At 36.7% G+C, this 14,968-nt stretch overlaps 1 protein-coding gene across 1 annotated transcript in view; it reads right to left on the reverse strand.

The window, feature by feature from the left end:
* The window catches only part of SLIT3 (slit guidance ligand 3), a 433,718-nt gene that overhangs the window by 404,450 nt on the left and 14,300 nt on the right, over positions 1 to 14,968 (reverse strand). Inside the window, 2 exon segments of the mRNA XM_008503402.2 lie at positions 5,856 to 5,927; positions 8,255 to 8,326. Of these exon segments, the coding sequence (XP_008501624.2) occupies positions 5,856 to 5,927; positions 8,255 to 8,326 (144 nt within the window).

Here is a 14,968-nt window from a genome sequence, read left to right on the forward strand (position 1 = left end):
CCTCTAGCAGCTTTGCTAGTTTTCAACCTTTTTCATGCAAAGATCTTAGCTTTTTTTGCATAATTTGTGCACAAACAACACCAATCTTGAAGTAGGAAGGCTGTACCCATGCAAGTTAAATGAAACTGTCACTCAAAATGAATTCATAGTTTTTCCATTTATTTTTCAGAAAGATTAACTGAAAGGGAATCCTTCAGCCAGCACTCAAACTGCAGAATAAAATACAAAGGAAATAACTTAAATAGTACTTGGAAGAATCTGCATGATAGCCTGCTCCAGTCTCCATGGTTGTTCCATTGATCCAGGAATAAAACCAACAGCACCTGTTCAGATACTCCCATCCAAACCATTCTAGCTCATCATTTTGAACTTCTCCCAATGTAAACAGTCATACAGACACTTACATAAAAGACAATGCTAAACTCCCCTCCTAAAATGCAAGGTAAAAGTGAATATTTTTTTTTTTCAGATCTTGGCTAGTGGATTTCTTTTTTTTTTAGATAAAATGCTTTCTGAGAAGACAAAGGAAGGGCAAACATTATTAGGAATAACAATTAAATATTAACCAACATCAATAAATATTACTTTCACTTGCAGTCATCAGCTCGTGCAGCATGGCACCTCAAATTGCTAGCTCACAGATGTAGACAGTCCAAAAAGGTATAGTACTCATCTATTCTTCCAACAGGAACACACCTGAAAGAGTCACAAACCGAACTGCAGTTTTTCATATTCTGTGCCACTCTCCACAAAGACTGGCTAAGATCACAAGTGATCTCTGTTGAAAATTGGTTTTCCCCATTTATAAAAGATGAGATCACTGACACACAGACTATGATCTGGGATATGACAGCACAGATTCCTTTTATGCTACTGCTGGTGGGTTCTTGCAGGAGTAGCTCTGCCCAGTATCAGAAATTAAGTTTGAGTCCAGTGCCTCAGGACTCAATGGGCATGATACCATCTTTGGCTAAAGTGCAGAGAAACCCATCCCCATCCATGGAAATACACCCCAGCCACCCTAATTTGCCATTTACACCCTGCTTAGGGGGGAACAGAGCTGCTATGGGAGCAGAAGACAGGCAAAAGGTTGTTTCTCACTCACTGCCCCACCTGGCCTGGGGAGTTTGGTAGCAAACCAGGCACTACCTCAGCTTACACGGTGGAAGTTTGAGAAGGAAGAGGCAAGTATCCAAGTAATAAAACTGATTAAATAGACCACACTTAAAAACACATTTCAGGGTTTTTGTTCTCCAGCATTTCCAGATAAGCGTTTTAGGATCACTCATCCAATTAGATTTGTCATCCATAATGTTATAAAGAAACAGAGACACAAACAATAAAGCTTTTTTCTGAAAGTTACATTCTCACTGCCTTACAGATTTACAAATCCACATGGCTTCATAAATAAACATGGGACATGCAGTCCCAGAAAAACATCTAAACTGCACACACTGCAAGCCTCGTGTAAACACCATGGATTTGTCCATGCTGCCAAAGGTTTGCAAGAAGCTTTTGTTTACAACAGCAAAGAACTGTCTAATGCTTTTATTATTTTGCCCTCTACTCTGAAGCACTTAGCAAGCTTTCCACTCAGCATGTTAATTACAGAAGATGCTTTATGGAACATGATTTATTTAAAGCTTGTTCAATCACAATTTATGAAATCCAGATTGTGAGGCATCACATAACAATGTATTATTCTCCTTAGCAGCTTTAGTCACTAATAACAATTTTATTGTACACTATGCCAAATAAATAAGCTTAATTAAGCTTTTAGGAAGCTGCTTACAGAGACTCAGTACACAGCAGCATCTCCAAAGTTAAATATTATTCAAATATTATTTCCATTTTGACCTGTCTTAACATGCACAAAACTTAACCCATACATATGGGTTAGCCCATACTAGGGCTAAAATGTGGCTTCTAGTTTTGGGGTTTTTTTCAAAGCTACTAATTTTCTCCAAGTTTAGAAAGATTTGATTTGGCAAAGCTTATACATCTCCCCCCTTACTTTAAACAACAAAAACACATTTTTAGTATTTTCAGATGTTGAGATCTTTTATGCAAGCTAAAGACACTAACTTGAGTAGAAAGAACAAGACATCAGCCAAAGTCCAGCCTTTTGAAGATAATACAGCTATGTGACAATCTCTGGCACTTGGCTGTGGAAAAGTCATGATTGGTTGGGGTCCTATATCCTGCCTCATTTTTCACAGAGATGTGTTATATACATCTGGCTCTGAAGAAATTCTAATTAATCTTCGAGGCTCACCAGTATTACTTCTTAATCCTCTCTGTATACAAAATTTCATAATAATTTTATCTAAAAATCATACACTCTGTTAATAACAAAGCATACAGCTGAAGTGTTAACATGCAAAATCAATTGGGGTACAACCCATCGAGCCCCTATAGCACTGTGATAGCATGGACATGCATGCGCTACTTCAAACCCCAGAAAACAGAAAGACAAAAGAGGATCCAAGTCAGCTCTTTTACAGTTAACTATTAGGAAAAAAGCTGTAGAAGGTAATGAAAAAAACTACAGCTACTGAAGCTTTCTATGCACCAACAGGAATGTATATTGCTCTTAAACTGTTACCCTGCTACAGGCAAGAAGGGCAGAATATCATTATTCACAACTGGCACCTTGACATTTTAGCAGATCATTGCCATGGCTTGTTAAACAGTAATTCAACATATGCCTGTATCTGCCCTGCAAAAGTCTATCACTCAGCATCACCTCCCAGGACTTTTCAGAAAGCAGCACTTCATAGCCAAAGGAAAGGTGATAACCTGGGATGCCAGGGAGAAGCTGAGAAGTCTGAGAGGAGACCTGATGAGGTTCTTTCAGCACCTCAGACATAGAAGTCCCATTGACACATGGGCTTTACTGACTTGACCCTTCCAGCACTTCAGCACAAGGGCACTGCTGAGTTGTTTGATGCTCAACAACAGTGCAATAGGAGAAGGCAGGAAGCTAGATGCCCTGATTACATCTACTGATACTGTCTTGTACCCATGAGACTGTTTATAGTCAGATACCTCACCACTAATATTCACGGTTTGAAATAAAACTACAGCAAATTATTGGTCATGAAGGAATGACCAGCACCACAATCACAAGATTTCTGCACTTGGGACTCAGCAGAACAATTTATGCTAAAAACACAATTTTGCTATAAGGAAATTATTACCCTTCCTGTGTATCTGCAAAGCTGAATAAATGTATGATAAAAAGAAGGAAGTGACTTCTCTGTCTTCCACATCACTTAATTTCTCTGCTCTGTACATTAATCTCCCACAAAACAAAAAAATTAAAAAATAATAAACCAGTGAGATCCAACTCATTGGAGATACACCATCATGGTCTTTTTGGCAGCAGTGACTAACAGCTTTACAGACATTTTATTTTCAAATTACTTAGGCTGTTACAGAGGACACTGATATGCAAAATTCTGCTCACTTAGTTAATAATGATGGATTTGCTTCAATATCCCAAGAAGAGAAAATATATTGAGCTAAAATAACATTCACCTAAGGTCATGCCGTTTGAATTTACCATGGGGCAGGGAGTGGAACAATATAATTCCACTTTAACTTTGAGTAGAAGACCTTGATATGTGGTATTCTGCCAGAAATAGAAATTACTTCTGGTTTTTTTCAAGTCTAAGAAATATTTGATGATTATTTTTGCATCTACTTCAATAGATCAAACCAGCACCTTATTCCAAAATCAAAGCAATACAAGTGATTTTTATTTCTTGTTTGAAAGAAATGAACTGGAAAAAAGCCAAGTTTTTTTTTTTAATCCAAGCATCATACTTTCTTCATTAACATTTTGCAATGTTTGACAATACTTAATAAAACTGCTTTAATATAACCTAGAATGTTGCAATTTGGCCTTTATAAGTCTTGCCAAACTTTCCAGACTTCATTTTCCAAAGCCCACTGACTCATAGCAGAAAAAAAAAAAAAAACAACCCAAACCAAAACTTATAGTTTTGTCCATAAATGATTTAAGTTAAAATACCAAAAAGCTGCAAGTTTTCAAGCCTCCCTTTCATGTTTTACTACTACTACTCCATACATACTACATTTTTTCATTTAGAAAACATTTTAATGACAAGCTATCCTAAAAGACAAGCAGAGATGCAGTACATTTAATAGGCCAAGTTCAGAGTTTGTGAAGGAAAAACAAAAATAAAGAAAAATGCTTTCAAATCACATACTTAGATACTATTAAAGGTATCCCATTTCCTAACTTCTGGTTTCACACATTATTTTCATTTGCTGACAGAGAAGGCAGCACAGAGAAACAGATCATTAGGATGACACTGTTGTATCATTTCCAGCTACTCAGAGCTAGCTGATTCTCCCACAGTTGTTTCAAAACTTATTTTGAAGCTTTACTAAAACTATCTTTATCTAAATAGAGATATAAGATTTATTTATCCACATATATAAAAAAAGCAATGTTAAAACTAAAACAATGGTTAGGATACTGACTCGCAATGACTTAAAGGTCACAAATTGTTTTCTACAGTGTTAGGATACACTTAATTTTGGAAGAGTGAGCTGCTTGTTTTTATTTACAGCTGAGAAATGTGAAATAAATCAGCTATAGCAAAACTCTTGTCCTGAAAATACTTTCTAATAGATTATGGGTAAAGATGTCTTATGATCATAATTTAAAACTCATCTCCCTTGCTACCATAAATGGAGCTTTGTAATTCAAGACAAAAAATCCCAAGTGAAATAATTTTTAAATTTCTATGTGCTAGCAAACTACATGAAATTCAAATCTATTCCTGAGATCATCTGAAACAGTTTTAGTTCAGCATATGCTCAGTACTACAGACTTCTTACACAATTGCTAGGAGAAACTTCACTCTTGAAAGCTGCTTTAGAAATTACCAACTGGAAAACAGAAGAGTCCTACAACAAGTTCCTTGAGGATAACAGTGAAAATCAATCATGAAAAACCCTACTTCTCCATTTAACAGGCATTCCAAATCAGCAGGTGATTTTTGTTCTGGTCACTTACCTCTAACAAAAACTAATTCCCAGAACTACTTCAGTATTAGAGATCTTATTCTGCTCCCATCATAAGCACTCAAAGTTTACCCATCTTCATCATATTCACCCAACTAAGAGTAACAATTATTACAGCATTACTTTTGTACTTATTGATAATTAAGTTTATACCCTTGTAGGACCAATAGTTTTCTATAAACAGGATGATTATTATTAATGGACCTCTTATATTCACCTTTAAGAACAAAAAATACATTTAATTACTATCATAAGCAGAGGAAATCACCAGTCCACTAATATCTCCACTAATACTGAGTCTAGCATGATGCCCTGCATCCACTGGTATCAGCAGCACTATTGAAACTTCCAAGGAAATGAAGCTAATCAGAAAAATTAAGTCTAAAGGCAACTTTAGAAATAAAGCAGTTCTCAAAGGAGAAAAATGAAACTTCTATTAGCATAGATTTTATATATGCAAATACAAATATAATTAAAGTATAGGATGATACAAAAATTACAAACACATCTTTCTTTACCTGTATATCAATTTTAAGAATTGCCCAAACAAGTTCTTTGGTAATGTTAAGTTTCTGGTGTCACCAACTGTTCTACTTTCCTGGCAAGCAATTGTACATTTTGTTTCAAGTATTCACTATCATGCAATATAAATTTAGCTGTGTTTAAAAAGATACTTGAATTAAAAGCATGTTCCCACCTCTTCAAGTTAGTTTATAATAATGAAATACTCTGAATGACCAATAAAACTCAGGTGGAAAAGCTATAGGTTTTATATAGGTATATAAAGACATACTTACAGCCGTTCAAGCTGTTTTAGATCCTGAAATGCTCCACGTTCTATCACACTAATCTGATTTTCTTCCAAGTGTCTGTAATTGGAGAAACACAAGTTACTTCCAAGGCAGCAGAACAAAAGAGCTTTCCCACTTTTCTTCACACATGTTATGAAGCTGCTTTTCACCCAACAAGGAATAACATTTACATTTAGATACTGTTTTGAAGGCCTGGACAGAACAGCTCTGTTTCTCTTGGTCACTAGCAGGAAACAATTAATAAACTGACTTCTGATTGCCAGATTTGATAAAAGCTTTTATTCCTAAACTTCTGTAACCACAACCCTTATAGGAAGGTGTCGGTGCAGAGATTCATTGTCATGCTCTTAGTATTTTACTCTTTGTTTATGTGAGGAATTGCAATGACTGCCTGCTACAGCCCACAGCAGAAACCAATTCAGAGTCCAGCCTTTGCTCTACAAAGAACTGGGGCTTTCCCCCACGTAAACCATTTGTAAGTAATGCAAATCCCCTCAGAAATACAGCCATGACAGCTGTGTGTAACAGCTGTGTAAAGTCCTGCTCCACAACAGGGTTCAAAAGCCTGAAGGAAAAATCCCAGGTTTCAACCACGGCTGCCCCTGCTCTTCCTGACTCCCTGAGACTGACACAGCATAAGTTATAAGCAATGGAGACTTCTCTTTGATTTACTCTGTGCAGGACACAATTCCTCATCTTCACAGCAGAAAGGCTCTGTATAGGTAAAAGAGAAGCCAAGAAATAGAGATGCCAATAGTCCCATTTAAGCCAACCTTTTTCCTCTCTTAGTGCTACTTTCCAGCACACATCCATTTTCTGCCTTCATAATTCCACTCAGATGCATCCACTAAATCTCTGGGCTCTCTGAAAATTTTATATGGCTTCAGCCAAAAAACAGAAAGGAAAAACGTAATAAACAGTAAGTCTGGGCTCAGCCAAAACTAGTGAAAAAGCACTGTCCTTGCCTGTTCAACAGCCACTTCTCCACACTCAGTCCTATGAGGATGCTCAGAGCTGTTCAACTGTCCAGCAGTTTAGAGAGCAAGAGAATTTCACAGCTAAGTATTTGACATATGCAGGTCAAAATATAAAATTTAGAACACTGCAACTTGTGTACCAGAGAGGTATGTTCCTAAAAAGAGGGGAAGGAGAAGATTCATGAGGAAAAGGAAAAAAAGATGAAGGTCAAAGGGATAACAGAAAAAGATGCACAAGAGTAAATTGTGCATTGATGTTGTCAGTAAGGTTTTTTCTCTTGTAGTGGTCTACCAGTTTCTGGATCTTATTGTCCTTATTCTGTTGTCTGAAGAGAGGACAAGGCTACCTTCCTAGGAACTCTGATACAGTTCAAGTTTATGTTCTTCTCGCTGTTCCCCCACAACACATGAAGAAAATAAAGAAGAAATAGGGTGTCACTAACATAGAGCAGTCAGAATTAGAAAAAAGACCATTTTAAAAAATCAAGAAAAAGTAAGAAAATCTGAATGAGTTGTAGGGAGCAAAAGTGCACAAAAACTCAAACCAAACAGCTGCAGAAAGTACAAGAATAAAAACCAGCATATACCAAATAGGACAGGATGAGAGGGAAACAGGCAACAGTGAAACTTTTTCTGTTAAAAAGGTACGAGAACAGAAACAGTGCACAGAAAGCACACAATGAGATGGCATCTTTCTAATGGTCTTCATCCACTGGAAGACAATACTAATATAAATATTGTGGTTTTATTAGGTGTATCCTGGTTTTATTCCTAATTACTTCTGCAGCAAATACCACACTACTCAAAGGCTGAACAGATGTTACATAAACGTGTTAGGAAGATGTAACAAAAAATTTACATAAAGATGGCAGTTGCATATTTTGCTTTTTGTTAATGGCATTGAGCAGCAGCATTAGGCAATGCCTGACACTATAAAAACCCAACCAAGCCAAAACAACTGCTGACATTACTGGTAGTATAGTACATGTATTTTAACACACTTTCCAAATGGTATTGACAGTTGGGATGGGAGCCAAGGATATCTAAACAACTCCACTGCTAGAGATAAGAGAAACAGCACAGAAACTGAAAACACAGAAAACCCTAAAGTCCTATTTGGCAGTGTTTCATTGTAATTGATTTATATCTAAGTCACTGCAAAGTGGACCAAAATTCTTCTTACCACAATATTAAAGCTGATGAGAAACAAAAACAATTAAATAGCTCTAAAAATATATTCTAACATTAGCATGGAACAGAAATTATTTTTTACCAACATAAACTGTTCCAGTTGCCTAGTTTTTAAATACTCTTTTAAGAGCATTTTTAACTGAATAATGTGCAGGAATGTTTGAAATTGCACCCCGGAAGAGTCTTGTAAAGAAAGATAAGTTGTGTTCAACTCACAAGACACGGAGATTCTTCAGTCCTGTGAAGTCCGTCTTCATGATTCTTGTGATGTTATTTTTTTCCAGATCACTGCAGAAGAGAAAGAAATCCACATTTAGACACTCTAACTCAGATCCATATTCTTAGCAAAAAGTATCTGCATCACTGGAACATCTATCAGCTGCTCCAATTGTACAAACTGCTTTCCATTGTACAAAATAATGTTCCATTAAAACCTCATAAAGCAATTCATCAATGCTGATATATTTTGCCTCTTCCTCTAAATACAATGCTTTTCTTCCATTTTTATTTCTAGTATGGATACCTAATACATGTTGCTTTCTCCCTCACTCAAGATTACAATCTTTTAGAAAGCTAAATACATTCAAAATGCCATTGGTGTGATGCAGATGAAACATTACTTGGTCCCAAAAGGAAGATTCTGGGGATATTCTAAACCCAAATGAGTCCAGCCTGCCACAGAAGCTTAGGGAATATAGAAGCTGAGAAGATAACAACTAACAAGTTACTCTAGTGACTCCTAAGTGTGGTCCTACTCACATGATTGGAATATTCTCAAAGATATTCTCAAAGGTTATGCTTTGTTGGGGTTTTTTTCCCTTTTTTTTTTTTGTTTTTGTTTTTGTTTTTGTTTTTTGTTTTTTAAGCCGATATCATCATTGAGCATCCTCCTTATCCCAGCTTTTTGGAAATGCTGTTATTCAGAGGATATTGTAAATCCCACGACCTGTTTCCCTTTGCCAAGTCCTACCTTCTGTCTTTAAACTGCCAATTTCCTAACACCTCTGCTATGCACTGACACATTTTCCTCCTGGGGTCACACACCAAAGTATCACTTCATGCACTCTGTAAGTAACTGGCATCTTTTCTCTAACAGGGAAAATCCACTGTAACCAGAACTTGAGCTGTCAACTTCTCTGCAGCTTTTCTTTAGATTGAGCATACGAAGGAAGTAGGAAGTTTGATGTCTTCACTTTTTCTTAATAGAATTCATATCAATATAAAACAGTCTGGCTTGAGACAGATTCTATTTAATTCCAAGCTGAGTCACATTAAAAATTAATGAGATCATTAACTAGTTCTTCTCACAAGACTGATTCTCTCAAAACTTCAGGATAGCTCTTGGTGCCTTACGAGTGACAACAAACTGATTGTTACCCAACAGAATGAAGCTTTCTGTCATTTCATTTTAAAAGAGTATTCCAAATACCTGCTGGTGCTACATGCCCTGTGTTGCTGTTTGCCTTCCCCCAGACTTGCCTTTGCAAGAGCATGTGCCCCTCTTTGGCATCTGAGCTCTTGTTTTTCCTGTGCCAATTGGTCTAACAGACTGAGTGCAAAGCGACAGGGAAAAGACAAGCAGCAGATGAGTCTTTCCTCATCCTCAGCCATGCTGGTTTGAAGAGAAATATAAGCAACATGCAGCAAAAGTAACAACTACCAAAAACAGATGCACTCTCCATCATGTTACCACAGATTTGCTCTGTGTGTTAGCTTCCCAGATACAAGAAGCATTTACGGAAAATACATTTTCTAATACTGGAACTATCATTTTTCTTGCAAGTCACATTTTATGTCAGCCACAAGTTGGTAAATATTAAAAACACAAATCTGAGAAAACAGTTTTCATGATCAAAAAAGCATTATTTATCTAAATAGGATGAGATGGCAAATATAACATTTTGACAAATTTTGTTGTCTTCTGCCATCTAATGAAAACAAAGAACCAGCTCTGAGGCTAGACACTTGTTTTCTAAAAGATAAGATCACGAGTTCAAAGCAAGAAGTATAGGCTTTTCCTATGCAATCAAGTTTTACTGTAATTTCTGCATTAACACGCACCAGGATGCACCTCTTTTGTATTTGGAAGGTTCAAATTCTCCCTTATTTCTATTAAAATTTAACAGAAAGGAAGACTACAGTATTATTTTAAAGTACATTTTGCAATCCTCTGACACCAGCACAAACCATGACTTTAAATAATTTCTGAAAATCAGATGGGTGCTTCTAATTGCTGTTTCAAGTTGATTATTTCTCTATGTACAAGGAATTCAAGGAAGGGGTACAAGTCAGAACTTCAAGGAATGCTTCAGTCATTTGAATCCTGAAAAATGTCTCAGCTGGTTTATAGATGCCTAGCAAGCAATACTGCAAACAAAATGCAAAGTGTTGATCAGCTTAATCATTTGTAATCATTCACATTATCATCCTACAGGGGGAAGAACAAGCACTCCTGGCTGGCAAAACTTACAGTAATTTTCTACCAAATATGCAATCCCATACAAGCCTCTCCACATGGAGATCTTCTTTCACTAAGTAGCCCAGAACTAAAACTAAGAAATAGGAGAGTGTTGAAGCATTAATTATTACTTCCTTCAAATCAAGATTTTTTTTTCCTGCCAAGATGAATTGATACCCTTCTAAGGCATTAAATGAAAAGCAATTGTCATGGTAACAGATTTCATTTCTCCAGTGTGAACCATATTGTCAAATAAAGACACTTACATATTTTGAAGTTTAAGCTTGTTAAACCATACAGTCTCAATATTCAGAAAAGAAACAGGACGGATACCTTAGCATATCTAGCTTCCCCAAATGCTTCTACCCATGAAAATAGAGCAGCTTTTCCCTAATATTAACACTATTTTCCACTTACCAGAAGTGAAAATATTTAGAGCACAAATAATTTTATTCCATCTGAGAAAAATAACTCTTTGTATTCCTGAAATGGCTTTCTTATGTGTTCCCTAAATCTCAGATGCAAATTGAAATAGATTTAAGCTGCTTTCAACATAATTTTAACACACTGGTTCATTTACTTACTGGAGTTCAAAAACTAAAACACAAAACCAAACAACCAAACAGAAAGCATAAAACCCAACACAAAGAAATAAACTCAATACAGAACAAGCCACTTGGTAACTGAGGGTAGTATGGTACTTAGACATCTGCAATGACTGTAATAAAGCCCCCAGTTCTTACTGACAAAACCCCACCCTGTATGACTACAAAATTCATGGCAGGGACAAACCAGCTACAGCTTAAGATCTCTATCCTATGCCACAGCACTTTGTTTTTTCATAGACAACAGGAACTAACAACACGAGATTTTACTATTTTTTTTTTATCCAAACCCTAGAATTCAGACCAATCATGCTGCACATTGTCCATAATGAGAATTTTTCAATTATTTCAGTTATTAAATGTAGAAACCACAAAGGCATAAAATACATTTTTTGCATAACATTGTCAAACATTTTCATCACTCACAATAAAACTTTCTATGGTGTAAGCATGACATGGACAGGTTTGAAGGAATACATGAGACGCACTAGAGCTCAAATTAAGTATGTTATGATACTGAAATCTATTGCTAGTGGTTATTGAAAAATTGAAATTACTACTACTAAAACGGTTTTAAAACAGAATAAACTAGGGGTTTGATACACCTTAACATGAGAAATACTTAAATAATGTAACAATCTCCTGTCAGTAAAGCAGTATCTTTAGCACAGATAGAATAGGGATAATGATAGAGATGAGGGAGAAAAAAAAACCCAACCCTTATATTTCATCTATATGAATAAAACAAATGGTGTCCTTGCTTAACCCATGTCAACTATATTTTTAAAAGGTCTGTTAAAGAAAAATCCCACAAAACAACTAAAGGCACTTTCACTGTATGCACCTGCTATTTTCTTCCATTTGTATTTATCCTGCTGATAGAATCATGCTGTTCTCCAGGAATACCTTTGAATCACTGCCTACATGAAAAATGAAAAAAATTTGAAAATTTGAAAAAAATTTTCCAGCTTAATTTCCTCTTCTGTTCTCAGTTCAGTTCTTCCACCCTGGTGCACCAACTACTCACTGGTGTGCCAGGGTGACCTGATTCTGAGAAGCATTAGCAAGAATTAAGTCTGGAGTAAGCAGCGTGTAAATATCTTGTGGTTTATTCCTATGTTGTTTCCCTTCTTCTTTTCATGTTATTCCTTCAGACGTTTTCCCTTGTCTGGATCTCAGAAAGAGTCTACCAAAGCACAGCATTAAGCTGGTCAGAATTCTCCAAGACAGCCAAGAATTAGATAAGGTAATATAGGACAAGCCTTTATTCCCAGTACTTGACCAGGTGTATGTACAGCTGCACTCCTGTCACATCCATAACAATCTCTACCACACCACTTCTGCCCAGCCTGAGATACCAACCCCACACCATTACTGTGCCTTTTTACTTTCAGCTCCAAGAAAACTCCAGCAAGTCAACATTCTTTCCCTGCTGCATTCTGCAGCTCCCTGTTTTAACAGAGACTTCCATTATTCCTTGATCAACACATATCAAAATTACTTCTTCCTTGCCTCCTGCAAGCTGGCACACCCTGCATCATACACATAAAACCAATCATTCCATTAATCCCTTCTGAAGGGCAGTATCTAAGTTGAAGGTTTCCATTTCTGTAAGTAAGTTACTTGGCTAGCACTCTAACTTTGAGGATTGTTTCTCATTAAGTCCACTTTCTCTAAACCAAGTAAGATTTAATTGGTAACTGCCCTAATTTTGGTCCTGTCCTGGGCAGGGGGGTTGGACTCAATGATGCTCAGAGATCCCTTCCAACCCCTGATATTCTGTGATTCTGCAAACTGCCACCTCTATTTAAAAGAGCAATATTTACCTTCTAAGCATTTGCCTGTTCCAGCACACTCTTTCCCAAGGCTCACCTGTCATTTCAAGTAGAACAGACTAAAAATGTGATGAACCACTAGGTAACACTTCCTCCTCCTGCTCACAAGTAAGTCTAACACTGAAAAAAAAGATTGCCACCAGTAACCCCGTTGGTCTATTAACTGTTGTGACTGGGAAACTTCTATGCTAATGCAGACATAGGTGATATACAGCTGGTATTTGGGAGCAACCTAATATTTCATGTTTCCTTTACAAAGTTTGGCAGCTGATTACGAGCTCTCTAGTGGGTTTCAACTGCAGAAAGCTAAAGCTTGACATCTCATCTTGTGTGGCTTTCAAACACATCAGCATTCATAAGAACCATGGGAAGCACACACAGCTTTGAAAAGAATCATTTGGGTGAAATACATAGGGAAAATTATACTGTAAAGGTGAACTTAATATAAATTAAACTTCAACCAATACCCCTGTACAGACACATCCATTAGAGAAAATTCTTATTGTGAAGATTGCCTGCATTTTGCACAGTATGAGGGACAAAGTAGATACTAAATCACCCATCCTGTCTCACACATACACAGTCCTGGCTACTACTAAGTCATTGCACATTCAGATAATATTATTCCTTCATCCATGCAAACTGCATTAAGGAATAAAGGTCTTCTGTGTCAGAAACAAAGTGAATACCACTCATTGAAAAAGAAACTGAAACTATATGCCAGCTTAAGTCAAGCTTTTGGTACTGGATGTCTCTTTTCACTCTTCTTGTTTTTAGCAGAAAACATGTTAAGGACAAGCAATTTGAGACAAGAGACAGAATAAATTATTTCAGTGGGAATAAAAACATGATTTGGACTAGAATAGTACAAGACATCATGAAAGCAAGTTCAGATAAACTATTAACTGCTGCTATACTAAAATAACAATTAAATTCTATACATATTTTGTACATGTTGAAGGCTAAGTCACAAAATGTACACACTTATTACAAACAGGGATGTTTGGAGAAACTGAAGTAAATCCTGATTCATAGCAAGAACTCCACCGAAACCTTTCACCTTCCATTCTTCTCTAAAGACAACTTAGTAAACACAGGGCAGAGTAGCACTGCAGAGATTTCCTGTTCCTTCACTTAAATTTCAGTTGATAATCATTCTGCTTAGCCACTCAACTCTTCCGAAACATCCAGATGCTGTTCTCAATCCCCACTCTCTTCCCTGGACTGTATCAAGTTTCTGACTTGAGCAGTAAATCCACTTGGTCTCTAGCACTCCAAGCCTGTCTTCTAGACTCCTATACCTTAACAAAGACACAGTCACCTCAGGCAGCTGAGCCTACACTTCTGCAGTGTGAAAGATCAGAATTGAGGCTGACAACACATCATCACCACACCAAACATTACAGCTCCTACAAAGGAGCCAATAACAAAGGCAATCAGATGCTGAAGTCTTGCAACAATCTTCAAATCAATACTTCAATACTTACACATGAATAAAAAATCCTTATACAAAATTAAAATCCTTTCATACACAAGGATGCAAAAATCCATAAGAACACTCCCAGACTGTAGCAAGTCCCTATTACTCAGATGCCAGTTTGCTACCTGCTTAACCCCTTAAGCACCATAGTCTCCAAGATAATCCAAAATTGGAGCCCTATTACTTTAGAGTCTTGAACGTATCCAGGTGAATCCCTAATTACTCAACTCTTCCAAGACTTCTTTTTTTTAACGAGATGCCTATTTTAGACATCGGCTCTACTTTGCCTAGAAGCTAAGTCAAAACCTTACTGCAGTGTAAAACCCAGTTAGCTCTCAGTACAAATGCTCACTGGTTTTGTTTGTTTAAGTCTGTGAGTTATGGGTCAGTTCACAGTACAGGAAGGTTACAGGCACACACCAGACTCTGATGGTTTTACTGCAAGTGGTGTATTTGCTTTAAGAGAAGCTGATAATTTTTTTTTTCTTTAAGTCATAATCTTTTCTCATCTGGAAAAACACCAGATTCCAGGCCCAATTCTCTTAGCTTTTA

The sequence above is a fragment of the Calypte anna genome, chromosome 13, assembly GCF_003957555.1.
Source record: "Calypte anna isolate BGI_N300 chromosome 13, bCalAnn1_v1.p, whole genome shotgun sequence".
Classification (NCBI taxonomy): Eukaryota; Metazoa; Chordata; class Aves; order Apodiformes; family Trochilidae; genus Calypte; species Calypte anna.